This window comes from Triticum urartu, chromosome 7 (genome assembly GCF_003073215.2).
Source record: "Triticum urartu cultivar G1812 chromosome 7, Tu2.1, whole genome shotgun sequence".
Lineage (NCBI taxonomy): Eukaryota > Viridiplantae > Streptophyta > Magnoliopsida > Poales > Poaceae > Triticum > Triticum urartu.
Genome location: NC_053028.1, coordinates 428,899,428 through 428,915,900, shown reverse-complemented (window position 1 = coordinate 428,915,900; position 16,473 = coordinate 428,899,428). Strand labels below are relative to the sequence as shown.

The 16,473-nt window shown below is 41.4% G+C and overlaps 1 protein-coding gene and 1 pseudogene across 1 annotated transcript; both read left to right on the top strand.

The window, feature by feature from the left end:
- The first annotated feature begins 3,340 nt into the window (after positions 1 to 3,340).
- Positions 3,341 to 4,786, top strand: LOC125521849 (BTB/POZ and MATH domain-containing protein 1-like). Its single transcript, XM_048686908.1, has one exon. The coding sequence runs from the start codon at positions 3,537 to 3,539 to the stop codon at positions 4,602 to 4,604; it is 1,068 nt and encodes a 355-aa protein (XP_048542865.1). The 5' UTR covers positions 3,341 to 3,536; the 3' UTR covers positions 4,605 to 4,786.
- An 8,596-nt stretch (positions 4,787 to 13,382) lies between these two features.
- Positions 13,383 to 14,926, top strand: LOC125517981 (annotated as a pseudogene).
- The last annotated feature ends 1,547 nt before the right edge of the window (positions 14,927 to 16,473 follow it).

Here is a 16,473-nt window from a genome sequence, read left to right as displayed (position 1 = left end):
TTTCAAATCAGATTGCATTTGATTGTGACATGCACAACTTTTTTGTGTTAAGAAATCTCTCACATAGGTTGAATTGTAAAAACTGAATTAACGTTCTACATAATATTTAGAAACTACATATCCAATTATGTGACAACGCACGGGGCGCCATCTAGTTTATTATGCATTTAAAGCATATAAACATAAGATACAAACACAAATAAAATTAACAAACAAATGTGGACGCTAAATTTGTAGTGGAAACTATAAATGCTTTGCTTGTCTTTGAAATTAGTCCAGCATGTATGAAGTTCAACATTTATCAAAAGCCAAACAAGCTTAAGTTTGACCAACCCTGTAGAAAAGTGTGCCAAGCTCTACAACATCAAATACACATAGTATGAAAAAAATTCATAAAGAATCGCATTAGACTAATTTGGTGTTTTGGATGTTAATGTTTGTATAGACTTAGTCAAATTGAAACATGTTTGACTTGGGCCAAACACAGAACTTTGATTCTTTTGGCTCTGAGCTAGTAAAATGGTTATACTACTCATGAAAAAATGTTGCCATGGATAAAAAATACGTGTGCTTAGAAATGTTCACCTTACTCACAAGTACATGCAGTTCTTCTATTTATCTATATCTATATCTATACCTATACCTACTAATAAAGCAAGGTGCGTTTCTCCAAAATTTTCATCTGTTCACCAGCGAATAGATCTTTTTTTACTATTCGAGGTGGTACTAATTTTTTGTGCATCCATGTGCTAGAAAAAGAAATACAGTTTATCCAGAATTTCGTACATGGGCCATGCGCTAAAGCCCAGTAAAGCCAGCCCACTTATTTCCCTGCCCACGCAGCTGGGAAACTCCTATTTGCCGCACGCGGCGACAGATAGTCAGAGGTTCGCACAGATAGCCCTGGACTGGGCCGGCCCGTTTTCATATTTTTGTGTTCATTTTATATTTAACATTTTATGTTACTTTCTCTTTTTATTTCCGCTTTCTTTTTTAACTTTTCATTTTTAATTTTATTTTTGTATATTTTTACTTTTTTGATCAAATTTTTCTTATGAAATGTTTAGAATGTCAATTTCGTTCAAAATTTTGAAGAATGTTCAGAATTCTAAAATTTTATTCCCGTTTTAAAAATGTTCAGATATTAAAAAATTGTCATTTTGAAATTTGTTGAAAACAGAAAAAATGTTTCTGTTTTACAAAATTGTTTGAGATTTAAAAAAAACATTAAAAATGTCCCAAATTCGAAAAAAAAATCTTATTGTAGTGAAATGTTCACGAATTAAACATAAAAATAGTTTAAATAGCCCCGTATTGCTGTTTACATATGGTCGTACCAATTTATAAACGTGTGTGAAACTACATGTGGTAATAAGATGTATGAAGTATGGATCTATTATGCCGGACGAAGGATGGATGTATTGGCACGTGAGCTAGCTCAAAAAAAATTGTATTTTCCAAAATTGTTCAAGATTCTTAAAAATTTACATTTTAAAAAATGCTCCAAATTTGATAAATATTCTTGCTTTAGAGGAATGCTCATAAATTCAAATAATGTTCACGTTAAAAATCACATTTTCTAAAATTGTTCTGAAAGGTAAACATGTTCCCATTTTTGAAAATTGTTCAAAAATTCAAAAAATGCTTGTGTTCTTATAAAAGGTTCGTGTTTTTGAAAAAAAATGTTTGTAAATTTTAGAAAATGTTCCCATTTCAAATTTTGTTTCTATATTTCTGAAAATATATGAAACTTCTAAAAAAACAAATTGCAGTTTTGAAAATTGTTTGGGATTTCCAAATTTGTTCATGTTTCCAAGAATATACGGCAATTCATAATAATAATTATTTTTTTAAGTAAATAAAAGTAATCATAGAGTGTTTCAAATCTGATGTTGCGGTATATTCCTAAATATTTACGTTGGCCATTGGTTAGCAGGACATGTTTATTCGAGTCGATGGCAGCACTGTGTAGGTGTTTGAGATCGTGAGTGCGATCCTTCAACTCATCTTTCTTTCTGGATTTGTACTCACGCCTTACAAACACATGTCAATCCGATGTCTGAGAATTTCACACCCCATGCAATTTAGCTAGCCCAGCTACCTAGGAAATAAGGAAAACAAAATATGTTTAATAGTCCCATATTGCTCGTTTACATGTAGTCTTAACAATTTTTTTACGTGTGCAAAACTATATGTAGTGAACTGAATGAAGGATAGATGAATTAAACTGAATGAAACATGGATGGATTCGTACGTGAGCTTTCTAAAAAAGGGAATTAAATTCAGTACGTGAGCTAGATGGATGAATTGCTAGCTGAACTATCTACAAAAGGGCCCTAGATTTCTCGAGGATTCCTACTCGAGGCAAAGAAAAGAGAAGACCCGACTACGTGAGCTAGATGCATGAAAAAGAAAAGACCCGGCGACCTCCCACATTATGGAACTTCAGCCTTAAATCCCCTCGACCAAGGAACGCGAAATAGTGGAGTACAATTAACTCCGGTTGTACACATCGGTGGCTTGTACATGGAAAAGAGAAGACCCGCCTCATTTCCATATTATTGAACTTCATGCCTTAAAATCCCCTCGAATGGATGAAAAAATAGATTGAATAATTCACGGACCTTCTCTGGCGTGCGATGACCTAATAAAACTCTTAAATCCACTCGATCAATGAATGAAAAAAATAGCGGATTGATTACTTCACACGCGGCGAAACCCATAACCAAAATGTTCCTTCTTGACATGCACACAGGGTTTTTCTTGCACATATAATTCTCACTGCACTAAGTGCGCACTATAATTCTCACTGCACTAAGTTTGACCATGAATTTAATTAACAAAATATTAATGCATGTCACAAAAAAATAGTATCATTGGATGTTAAATCTATAGTCAAATTTTGCACAAAATACGAAGATGACCAATAAACTAGGACAGAGGTAGTAAGATGCAATGTTCTCACCGCTCGAGAGAGAGTCTACTGACAAAGGCATAAAAACCAAGAACCAAATTAAAACAAGAAAAACTTGAAATCGAAGTAGAAAAAACAAAATAGAATTTTGAAACCCCCCAAAAATGAAAAACTATGAAAACTAATCGAAAGGAAAAGTGGAAAAAATGAATTTTAAAATAAACTAACAAGAAAAAAGGTGGAAAAATCATATTTTTTAGGGGTAAAAAAGGGGGAAAACAAAATCAATTTTTAGGGGTGAAAAAACAAATCAGATAAGTTCCAGCTTTTGTTCTTGCTGGGCCAGTACACTGTGGGTTTGGTGGTCTTGGGTGCGAGCCGCTGGTACTCTGGGCTGTAGCTCTTTTTCTCTTCTCTCTCGAAAAATCACCACTGTCTCATCTCCTTATTCGTTCCCCTTCTTCCTCCTCCTCCCCCACCCACATTGTCCCCTAAACCCTAGCAGATCAGTAGCATTTCCGCAGCAATCACCCATCAATCCGTGCTGGGGCGGCGGATGAGAGTTTCTTGAAGCAAGGCGGAGGAGAGTTTTCAACTCCCCATTTCCCGGAGTAGCTCTACCATGTCGGCCGCCGCCGGCAAGCTGTCCCGATCTGCCTCCGCCATCATTGCCTCCACGGCGAGCGGGTACCACCTTCTCAAGATCGAGGGCTACTCCCGCACCAAGGGGGTACCCAATGGAGAGAAGATAAAGTCCCGCCCTTTCACCCTTGGAGGACATCGATGGCACATCGATTACCATCCCAACGGCTCCAAACCAGAGTACGCAGACTACATATCCCTGTTCCTTGTTCTTGATGACAATGTCACCACGGCAGTGAAGGCGCAACGCAGATTCAGTTTTGCGGATGAGGTAACGAACCAAGCTCCTTCGCTGGTATCAACAACGGTACACAGCTACAGTTCTCAGCAGAGCTGGGGATACAAGACATTCATCAAGAGGGCAGACCTGGAGAAGTCAGAGCATCTCAAGGACGATTCCTTCACCATCAGGTGCGATATCGTTGTCATCAGCGACTACCGCGCAGAGGATCTGCCCCAAGAGACTCCTCCGGCATTTGTCACTGTGGCCCCATCTGATCTGCACCGGCATCTCGGCAATCTCTTCAAGACAGAGAAGGGTGCCGATGTGGTTTTCGAGGTTGGTGGTAACACTTTTGCTGCACACCGGTGTGTGCTTGCTGCCCGATCACCAGTCTTCAGTGCGGAGCTCTTTGGTGGTATGAAGGAGGGGGACACGGCAGGTGTGGTGCGCATAGATGAAATGGAGGCAGAGGTGTTCAAGTCGTTGCTCTGTTTTGCGTATACCGACTCCTTACCGGTGACAGAAAAGGAAGATGAAGATGTCATGTGCCAGCATCTGCTTGTCGCGGCCGACAGGTATAACATGGAGAGGCTGAAGAGTATCTGCGAGGAAAAGCTATGCAAGTACATCAACACAGGCACAATAACGAACATCCTGATGTTAGCTGAGCAGCACCACTGTGAGGGCCTAAAGAAGGCATGCTTAAATTTTCTTCGCTCCCCGGCACATCTTAGGGCTCTGTTGGACAGCGACGGATTCGATCATCTCAGCAGGAGCTGCCCTTCTGTTATTAAGAATCTGATTGCCATGTCGGCCCTCATTTAGTAGTGATTGTTTCTTTAGCAATTATAGTTCCAGGGGTTGAAATGCTTTTCTTGTACTAGCAATGATGCTTAGCTCCCTGGTTTGGTTGGAAGACTCATTATCCGCAGTTATCTTAGATTCAGTACTATCAGACTACCTATCCTAACTTTTGAAGAAAATGGAAACTAGTACGTATTATAGCACTGTCACTTTGTTTCTGTTTTGGTGTTTCCTTACATGTCTGAATCTTTATCAATTTATATCAGGAAGTACTTGGATATCAGGTAGCAGTCCATGAATTATATAGCTCTGTGATTCGGTAGCTATCTTACTACTGGAAAGCATCTACCAAAATAACATGGATCAGTGCATCTCTGATCAGGAGTTGCCTCTATCACGAGGGATTATTTGCCACACATCTATTCTAAAATTATGACCATGTTTATAATTATTTAATTCACGATGCTCATTCTGCCAGTGATAGTATTTGACATCTTTTACATTTTCTAATTAGGCATTTGTGTGCTGGCATATTGCTAAATTTATCCTAAATGCACGCAGAACTATGCTTATGTTTGCCTCTGTTATGTTAGTGCGTTGCTATGTGCTTCTTTCCCCATTATTTAGCAATAACTTTGTTATTAAGTAGCCTTCTTGACTGATATTCACCAGGCTTGCAATTTCTCTGGCTACTGTTTTTCTTTTCATTGAATTCTTTGGATGCCTACTGCAAATCAGGGAAAGAGCTGCAGGTTTTGAATAAATCTCAGACCTTGACTCAAATCCACCAAGGAGTATTCAGTTACTCATGCAGTCAGGCGTTTGGTCTGGAACTGTGAGTACAGATCTGAACCTTCTTTCCTGTATTCTACAGAGAGCAAATTCATGCATTTCCAGTTACAGTGTAAAAGTACAGGCTTCCCTCTTTACATTCCATTCCATGCAAAGTTGCAATGATGATTCGATACTTTCCTTTCGGTCAAGTTAAGCAATTCTTGTGTATTACCTACGTCCCAAAATTTTTGTCTTAGATTTGTCTAGATATGGATGCATCTAACACTAAAATGTGACTAATACATCCCTGTTTACACAACTCTATGATAAGAATTTTGGGACGGAGGGAGTATCTTATTGCAGCTTGTAAGATATAGGATCCTCAAATTGCACCACCTTGTCCTAGGATCTGGGTGAGTTAGGCACGACTAGACATCTTAAAATGTTGTAAATGTGCAAAAGAAATCAGTCCTTTCTTGATATTTGAGCTCCAGGTGTAGTTTTGATCTCCTCACTCCCTCCTGACCCCCTTCTTCCCTCCCGATCCGATCTAGGGCTTCAGCCACCGCCGCCTCTCTCCTCACCGCTGCCAAAGCGCCGCGGGGCAAACTCAGGCGGGGGATGATGGCGGCGGCAGGGACTTCCTCCGCCGTGGCTCCGGGATGTGGTCATGGTGGCGGCGGAGATCTGCGTAGGTGTTCTGCTTCGATGTGTTCGTCGTCCAGCGTCACTGGCTCAACGGTGAGGATTCTTTCATCTTCGACGGGTCACCCAGGCGACGTGGCGGTTCCGGGTGGTGACACCGATGCGGCTCCGGTCGTGGGTAGTTTCCCGGCACCAGAGATGTCCCCATGGGGCGTGCTAGATGACGGTCAAGGAGGATTTGGTGCACCAGCCAGTGATGGGCACGAGTTTGCCAGCGAAAGCTTGGTTCAACCTTGGTCGGAACCGGGGACGGCAGCACCCTTGGGCGTCGTTACCTCGTTGGAGTGTTATGGAGCAATACGTGTTCCCTGTGTGCCCCGGGGGAAACCCCAGATTTGGATTTTGGATTAGATGATGGCGAGGTTCCTACGTCGTCACCCCATCAGGGCATAATCTTTGGAGTTGTACATCAGCTGAAGGGACAAGTGTTTGGCTTTGGTGGTTGGGCGCAGGTCTCCGCATGCTTCTTGTGCGGTGACCAAGGTGGAGCAGCGTGCCATCTACAGTATCGACAACGGCGAGTTTTGGTGGCAATGTGCAGCGGGGTCTCGACGCTGGATACTGTTTGAGGGGCGCCCAGGAGGGCGGCGCTGTCTGGCGTCGTGGTGGTGCCGACGACAGAAGGGTCTGCCAAGGTCAACGCATTGTTTACTCCTGAAGATAGGACGACGGAAGATGGAGGTGACAGATTCTATAGCGTGCGCATATGGTGCATGTTGAGGGTCTGCTAGACCGGTTGGTGCTACCGGCTAGCTGGTGAGTGGCTTGGTGAGGCCATTAGATTTCATGATGTGTGTTCATGCAAGGTCAGGATACATCATCAATCTTGTAGGTAGGGCGATAGTTTCCGTCAGAAATGTGGCTTTGCGTTGATTCATGTATTTATTCTATAAGACCTTGTTGAATAATGCAATAGAGATGATTCTGTGCATCGTTTGATACAGAGACCGAGGGTTATCCTTCTTTTTGAAAAAAGGTGCAGTTTTGAATTAGAACCAATGAGCATCGGATGACTGTTGTTTTAAAATGGAGCAGTGCTAGGTGTACGATAAATTTTTGTACGATGTTGTACGACTTTGCTCAGTCACCCTCCGATCAAATCTATGCATCAACAGCAATCGTTGGATCACTAGGTCAGCCGTGAATCGTACATACGAAGTCATACGCAGAGCAATTTCGTTTAAAATGCACTATATCCTCGCAGCCCATAGGTATTTCTTGTTGGGATTGTTACCTAGTTTTAAAGTTTTAGAGGGTTATGTGATCCTTTTATAAAACCTCATAGGTAATGTGGAGTTCTTTCTAAGCAAGATAATTCATATATGAATCCGGGCTTATCTGCTCATGATGAATAGTAAAAACAAAAAAAATCTGAAATTTATGCATTCAATGTGGATATGCGCACTAGGTGCATGTAAAATTTCAATGTGTTTGAACATCTAAGGAGCCCGTGACAAAAAGAAACAAAATCGGCTCTGCAATGGGCCTGTAAACTTTTGGTGGCTGGCTCGGGTTGCATTTCGTAATGGAAATGAGGGAAAACCCTTTCTTCAAAAATAATAATATTGAATTGCCTATTGACAACATGACATTTTCAGTAAGGATCATAGCCCACTTATTTCTTTTGTTTTTTCAGAAAATAAATATACGATAAGGAATTACAAATAAATTTTAATAGAACAATGTGCAAAATAGACATTTTTAGTGAAACTATAAATGCTTCGTTGGTTTTTGAAATTTGCTTATGTACATATCGTATAGAAAGTTTACGCTAATAATAAAAAACATTGCCCCGGATAAAAATTATTATATGCTTAAAAATGTTCACCTGATTCAGAAGTACTTGCATTCTTCTTCTCTTTTTTCTAAAAGGCACCATTAAGATATGTATGTACCTCCCCTTAAAAAAGATATGTATGTACCATGTGCACAATAAAGTACTCCCTCCGTAAAGAAATACAAGATCGTTTAGAGCACTAAATTTAATGATCTAAACTATCTTATATATTGCACAAACATATTTTTATACTATAAGTAAGAGTTGTGTGACAACAATCGTGAGAAAGCAATGCTCCATGTTTTTCTAGGGAGCTCCTAAGTGGCGCTGAAGGCGCCACTTGGAGGAAAGGGCGCTCACAAGCCCCTGTTTGTGGACCGGCCCATCTGAGGTGAGCGCTTCAACGGTTCCCTGTTCGATCGCTTCGTCCGCTCCCCTCCCTCTGAGGCCACAAAGTCGTGGACCAGCCCCTGACAAAAAAGTCACGTTTGGCCAGCTGAATGGTCAACCGTTGACTTTTAAAAATGTGATCTATTTTTTTCAAAAATTCATGAATTTGAAAGTGTGCGTATTTTGATATCTTTTAACAAACTTCAAAAAGGTTCATCGAATTTAAAAGGAGTTCATTGAACTTGAAAAAAATGTTCACCAAATTTGGAAGAGTTCATCAAATTTGTAAAATGTTCATCGTTTTTTAAAGGTCATCAAATTTGAATAAAATTTCATCAATTTTGAAAAACAGTTCATCAATTTTAAAAAAATCATTAAATTTGAACAAAGTTCATCGTTTTTGAAAAGAACTTCATTGGATTTGAAAAAAGTTCATCAATTTTTAAAAAGGTTCACGAATTCAGAAAAGGTTCACAAAGAAAGTTCATCAATTTTGGAAAAACATTCATCGAATTTGAAAAAAGTTCATCAATTTTGAAAAAAAAAAGTTTACAAATCCAAAAAAGGTTCACAAAAAAAGATCGCAAAATCAAAAAAGGTTCACGAAATTGAAAAATAGAATAAAGAAGAAAGAACAGAAGAAAAAACCGGCCAAAAAGAAAAAAAGAAGACAGATTCACATTCTTTATTTCAAGAAATGTAAAAGTTGCTCTGAGTCACTAAATGACGTTGCCCCGGGTGGTTATTGCACTCATACAGAGACGGTGGGGGTGAAGGATTCGAATCTTTCGAGCGCACCCTTTTTTTTGAGGATTTTGAGAGATGGGGGAAAAAAGAGTAGGACGGGCCGGCCCAGTGCGGATCGGGGGCTGTGCGCCTGATTGCACAAACAACTGTATCGGACGCAGAGGGCGCCGTTTAGGAAATGCCTTTTTTTAGTAATGTTTTCCGTACCATGTTACAGCTAGCTATCGTTGTTGTTGGGCCGATACAAAATTTGAGTTTGTTATTCTTGGGTTTTAGTAACTGCTTTGATATGATGAAAGCGTACAACAGACTTGAATGGTACTATTTACAGGCAATTATGCTTAAGCTGGGTTTCAATACTAAATCGGTGGATATTGTCATGAACCTTGTGAGCTCAGTAGAAACTAGAGGAGTTTAAGCCATCTCGTGGAATCTGACAAGGGGGCCCATTGCCTCCATACTTGTTCTTGTTAGCAGCAGAGGGCCTTTCGTACCTCTTAAAGTCAAGAAGCGGGTCATCAAACTTGAGTGGGCTTCAAGTGGAACCCTCGGCGCCACCGGTAAACCACTTATTTTTTTGCAGATGACAGCCTGCTGTTTTTTAAGACGAATGGTATAGGGGCAACGGAGGTGAACCAAGTTCTGGATATTTATTGTCAAGCTTCTGGCCAGCAAATAAATCATGCAAAATCATCCATCTTTTTCAGCAAAGGGTTTCCAGAAAATATTCGCAATGACATCAAGGGCCTTTTGCATGTTCCAAATGAGACATTGAAGAACAAATACTTGGGCAATGCCTTCTGACATCGGTTCTTCAAAGAATGGTGCATTGCAATATTTAAAGGACCGACTGTGGAGTAGGATTCAAGGATGGATAGAGAAGTCTTTGTCCACTGCTGGGAAAGAGGTTCTTGTTAAAGCGGTTGCTCAGGTGGTATCAGTATATTCCATGTCTTGTTTCAAATTACCCAAAGGTTTGTGCGAATACTTGAATATGCTCATAAGGAAGTTTTGGTGGGGTAGCAAAGAAGGTCAACGCAAGCCACATTGGGTATCCTGGAAAGATATGACTCAACCAAAAAACATGGGGGACTGGGTTTCAAAGACTTTGAGCTTTTTAATCTTGCTATGTTGGCAAGACAAGCATGGCGTTTGCTTCAAAATCCAGATTCCCTGAGTGCTCACATCCTTAGAAGTGTTTACTATCCAGTTCATCAATTCTTGAAGCTTGTCTCGGATCCCATCCGAGCCAAATTTGGAGAGCCATAATAGAAGGGCTAGACATTCTCAAGCAAGGGCTAATAAAGAGAATTGGGAACTGGCAGAACATAGGTATTTGGACTGAAGTGGTTACCTAGGGACGAGATGCTCCATCCATATGGAAGCATGATAGCAAATCCGCCTCGGTTTGTCTCAGAGATCATTGATCCAACCACAACAACATGGGACATACAAAGGGTTCGGGAGGTCTTTCTACCTTTTGACGTGAAAGTTATCACCAGCATACCGCTGTGCACCCGTAATATCACAGATTTTTGGTGTTGGCATTTCGAGAAAAATGGACAGTTTTCCACCGGATCAGCATATAACATGTTAGTATCCACAAGGCAACGGCGCGAGGCTTGGTTGAACGGCAATGCTGGTCCGTCAGGCACTAGAGGTGAGTAGAACGATTGGAAAGCTCTGTGGAAAATGCAAGTGCCATGAAAAATTAGAATGTTCTTATGGAGACTCTCAAAACAATCTTTGCCAACCGAAGATGTTCGCTCTCATCGACACATGTCAAACTCTTCGGCATGCGGTCTTTAATTTGTGGGGCCCTGGTCTCGTGGCGCCACTCCCTCCTGGAATGTACTACTTCCAGATGCACTTGAGAGATGGTCGAGGAGGAGATTGGACAGTCGCTGGTGGACAACAGTGAACCAAATGCTAAATAGTGGCTTTTTACACAAATGGAGGCATTATCACATGCTCATTTTGTGAAGTTAGCCGTCACTTTGTGGGCTATCTGGTCGGCAAAGCGGAAGTCTATCCAGGAGGGGATTTTTCAGAGTCCTCAATCACTTTTCTCTTTCACCACAAGGTTCATTGGAGAGTTGGAAAGTATTAAAGAAAGCAAGCCGGTTGGGATCTCAAGGGTAGAAGGGGGCATACACAGAAGAACTCGCCCAAGAGCCCCTCCAGCGAACCATGCTAAGCTTCATGTGGACGCTGCCGTGAGATCAGGACGGGGCGGTTCCGCAGCGGTGCTGTGAGGGGATGCCGACAGGAACTATTTGGGTAGTACTGCTTTGGTGGTGCAAGGAGTGGATGATCCAATGACCTTGGAGGCGCTGGCCTGTAGGGAGGCACTCTGTGCAGCCGAGGACCTCCTTTTGCAGCATTTTGTGGTAGCGTCAGATGCGAAACAAGTAGTGTGGGACATTGCTCAAGGCTCATGGCTCATTCTACCACTTTTTCTTGTAGTTTTATTTTTGAAGGCCGAGACAGTAACGTAGAAGCTCATAGCTTAGCTAGATACTAGCATAGCCCGCGCGGCGGCACGCCACGCCACGTGATGCATTGTATTTATACGGATCGTAAAGGCCATTGTTACATGCCGCGCCACATTGATACGTCGTGCACATATTTGATGTCATTGTTTTGTCTGAATTTAAAGTTGAAATAAAAAATCTACATGCATAAGTTTGTAATTACAAAAAGGCAATCTATGCATGAATGCAAAATGGAGAGGATAGATTTATTATTAGCATGAGTGCTACATATTAGAAAGTAGGAAATACACCCTCAAAAAAAGAAAGAAAGTAGGAAATGCACATCGCCACTTTCTTAATAGGACTACAAAATGCATAACATTCATTTGCAGCTTATACTACTCGACCAGTGGATTGATACTCCCATAACAAACTTATGCAAGTACAAAAATCTACATGCAGTGTTGGGGGATATTTAGTTACGTGGATGGGAATAGTAGGAGGTGCTATGACTGCATGGAGATATTTTCTGAAATTCGTTTTTCGGCCGATTGGTGTAGTGACGGTGCCCTTGTAGGAGGCCAGTGAATAGGGTGGCATCGAGCCGGAGAGGAGGCCAGATTGAGGAAGGCTCGGTGTCACTTGGTACCGTCTCAAGTAGAAGCCAAACGTGGGAAGAGACGCACATAGAACATGGGAAAAGGAGATAATATCAGCTACATTTTGCGGCTACAGAGCACATCACAGCACGCACACCACGGACACAGAAAACGTGCGCCCACCCATCCGCACACACACATCTAGGCCACGCAACACACACGGCACAACCAGGGCCGTCTCCAGGAATTTAAGGCCCCGGTGCGAAATGTAAAATGGGGCCCTATAACTGAGAATTCAGATAAGCAAAAGTGTGCTTTCATTTTGTTATATAACTTCAAAGTGCTTGTTATTTCTTATAATTGGCATAAATAATATAATACTAAAAGAGGAGAGGTAATATTTAAGCATATGTTCCATGTTATTTCTTATAATTGGCATAAATAATATAATACTAAAAGAGGAAAGGTAATATTTAAGCACATGTTCCACTGAAAAGCCTCATCTTTCTAGTATTTTTTAGAAATAAAATGTGCAATTATGTGTTCGAAATTAATCGTCTCCAGAATGGAAGATCAAATCTTTGATTCAAGATTGAGGAAATAACAAATCACCCTTTACAATCAACAAGCAAATTAGCCTTTCACTTGCTGAATTTGTTCGGTAACCGGACTAAAAAATTGCGTATTTCACATTCAGTTAATTAAAGCCAACAAATGATCAGTTGTGAAGGCAAAAAAATTGCATACATTTGACTATGCATACATTTCCCTTTTACTGCTTCTGGCTAGCTAGCGTCCGCTGCCTTGTATGCCCATCACGTTAAGAAAATTTTCATCCAAGGCCTACAGTCACTAGGGGAACTGTACACACCAGCCTCCCAAAATAATGCACGTGTCCATACTCGGTAGGCTCTCACGTTGCTTTCACCCAGGTGGTGAAATGTGAGAGCAAAATCATCCCCGAAAATAGGGGTTTTTGTAATATGCTCTTAATCTAGTCCCAGGAAGTCATGTGTGGTTTGGCCAACCACATAATGTAAGCATTATCCCACTATATGTGGAATTCAATCAGCTTTGGTCACCCGCAAAAAAAAGTACTAACTGCTTTGGGCTGTGGCTCTAAAAAGAACTACTTTGGGCCGTTGGGAGTTGGACTGTCGTCTCATTTTTTTCCCTTCTCTCGGAATAAAATCAGTGTTTCGCTTCCTTGTTTGTTCCCCTTCTTCCTCTTTTCGCCTCCCCGCATTGTCCCCTAAACCCTACCAGATCAACAACACTTCCGGAGACGGCAGAGGAGAGTCGCAGCTCCCCCATCCCCCGGAGCAGGTCTACCATGTCGGCCGCCGCCGGCAAGCCGTCCCGGTCTGCCTCCGCCATCATTGCCTCCACAGCGAGCGGGTGCCACCTCCTCAAGATCGATGCCTACTCCCGCACCAAGGGCGTCCCCAATGGAGATAAGATAAAGTCCCGCCCTTTCACCCTCGGAGGACACGGATGGCACATCGATTACCATCCCAACGGCTTCAATTCAGAGAACGCAGACTACATATCCGTGGACGCGGATTTTTAGAGCTCAGGTTTCTGGACACCCCTTATCCTTACCCTCCAACATTGTTTTGAGATCCGTGCTAGATAACTAACTTTGTACATCAGATTTTCTCTTTTTTTTTCTTCAAAATAAAAGAACATATGAACTTCAACCTTTGCAAGACACCAAAACGTTCTAACTAGAATGTGAGAAAAAACTTTGAGATTTTTTTGTCAAACATAAATATACGAAATTAGTTTTTTTGTATTAAAAAATGTACATTTTAGTATTTATATTGCACGAAAAATTCTGAAAGTTTTTCCCCACATTCTAGTAAGAATGTTTTGTTGAGCTGCCAAGTTTGAAGTTCATATGTTGTTCTATATGGGAGAAGCAAAAAAGACAAATGTACTCGCACGAATCGTGATGCAAAAATGAGTGGCTAGATAAGGGGGTGTCCCAAAGCCTATGCTCTACAGAATATTTTCCCATATCCGTGTTTCTTGTTCTTGATGACAGTGTCACCACGGCGCAACACAAATTCAGTTTCGTAGACGAGGTGACGGACCAAGCACCTTCACTGGCATCAGCAAAAGTACACAACCACACTAGTCAGCAGGGCTGGGGGCTTTGGAATTTCATCAAAAGGGCAGACTTGGAGAAGTCGAAGCATCTCAAGGACGATTCTTTCACCATCAGGTGTGATATCGTTGTCATCAGCGACTACCGTGCAGAGGATTTGCCGGAAGACACCCCTGCAACATTTGTCTCTGTCGCCCCATCTGACCTGCACCAGCACCTCGGAGATCTCCTCAAGACCGAGAAGGGCGCCGGCGTGGTTTTTGAGTTTGATGGTCATACGTTTGCAGCGCACCGCTGTGTGCTTGCTGCCAGGTCACCAGTCTTCAGTGCGGAGCTCTTTGGCGGTATGAAGGAGGGCGACACCGCAGGTGTAGTACGTGCGCATAGATGAAATGGAGGCAGAGGTGTTCAAGTCGTTGCTCTGTTTTGCGTATACCGACTCCTTACCGGTGACAAAGAAGGAAGATGAAGATGTCATGTGCCAGCATCTGCTTGTTGCGGCGGACAGGTATAACATGGAGAGGGTTTTTTTTTTTTTTTTTTTTTGCGAGGATAGGTTATGCAAGTACATCAATGGAGGCTCAGTAACGACCGTCCTGACGTTAGCTGAGCAGCACCACTGTGACGGCTTAAAGAAGGCATGCTTAAGTTTTCTTAGCTCCCCGGCAAATCTTAGGGCTCTGTTGGACAGTGACGGATTCGATCATCTCAGCAGGAGCTGCCCTACTGTTATTAAGAATCTGATTGCCATGCTGGCCCCCGTTTAGTGGTAAATGTTGCGTTAGCAATTATAGTCCCAGGGTTTGAAATGGTTTTCTTGTACTTGTAATGGTGCTTAGCTCCCTGGTTTGGTTTCAAGACCTGTTATCTGCTAGCTATCTTGGATTCTTGCCTTCTTGGTAAATGACTACCAGACTTCGTATCCTAACTTTCGAAGATGGAAAGTAGTATTATTGCACTGTCACTTTGGTTTTGTTTTGGTGTTTCCAACGCATGTCTGCATCCTTAAGTTTATCAGAGGAAGTACTATCAGGTTCACGATTCTATAGCTCTGTAATTGGGTAGCTATCTTAGTATAGGAAAGCTTCTTTCCAATGAACATGGAGCGGTGCATCTTCGATTTGAGAAGCCCCTCTATCACGAGGAGTTGTTTGCCACACATCTATTCTGAAATTATTATCATGCTGCCCCTCTACTATTCCCTTGTTTGCAATTATTTTGAATTCACGATGGTCATTCTGCTAGTAATATTATTTGACAGCTTTTACATTTTCTTATTAGGAATTTTGTCCTGGCATCTACTAAATTTATCCTAATGACATGCAGAACTATATATGCTTATTCTGGTCTCTGTTATGTTTGTTCGCTGCTATGTGCTTCTTTTCCTATTATTTTGTAATAGCTTTGTTATCAAGTAGCCATGTACGTTGATTGATATTCACCAGCCTTGCAAGTTCTCTTACTACTGTTTCTTCTTTTCATTGAATGCTTTGGATGCCTACTTCAAATCAGGGAAAGAGCTGCAGATTGCGAATAAATCTCAGACCTTGACTCAAATGCACTAAGGTGCATCCACTCATGCACTTAGGCGTTTGATCTGGAACTGGGGGTACAGATCTCAACTTTCTTTCTTGCATCCTGTAGAGCAGAAATTCATGCATTTGCTGTTGAAATGTAAAAAAGTACAACCTTTTAGTCTTAGCCCTCTTTCCATTCCTTGCAACGATGATTTTGTATTTTCCTTTTGTTTTTTGACTTGAAGATTCAGTATTCAGTATTTTTTTTCTTTTTTGACGGCAAGATTCAGTATTCAGTATTTTTCTTATGGTTTAAGTTAATTTATTGAATTGCACCGCCATGTTTTAAAATGTGGTTGGGTTCAGATATGCACTCTTTGCTACCTACGCTTCAGTTAGGACTATATATGCTTATTTTGCTCTCTGTTATGCTAGTTCGTTGCTATATGCTTCTTTTCCTATTATTTAGTAATAGCTTTGTTATCAAGTAGCCATGTACGTTGACTGATACTCGCAAGTTCTCTGGCTACTGTTTTTTTTCTTTTCAATGAATGCTTTGGATGCCTACTGCAAATCAGGGAAAGAGCTGCTGGTTTCGAATAAATCTCAGACCTTGACTCGAATGCACTAAGGTGCTTCCAGTTACTCATGCACTTAGGCATTTGATCTGGAACTGGGGGCGCAGATCTAAACTTTCTTTCTTGCGTCCTTTAGAGCAGAAATTCATGCATTTGCTGTTGAAATGTAAAAGGCCCTCTTTCCTTTCCTTGCAACGATGATTTAGTATTTTTCTTTTC

What these genes read in the sequence shown, in the direction of transcription:
- LOC125521849 (XM_048686908.1), top strand. Translation starts at nt 3,537, where the DNA reads ATGTCGGCCGCCGCCGGCAAGCTGTCCCGATCTGCCTCCGCCATCATT.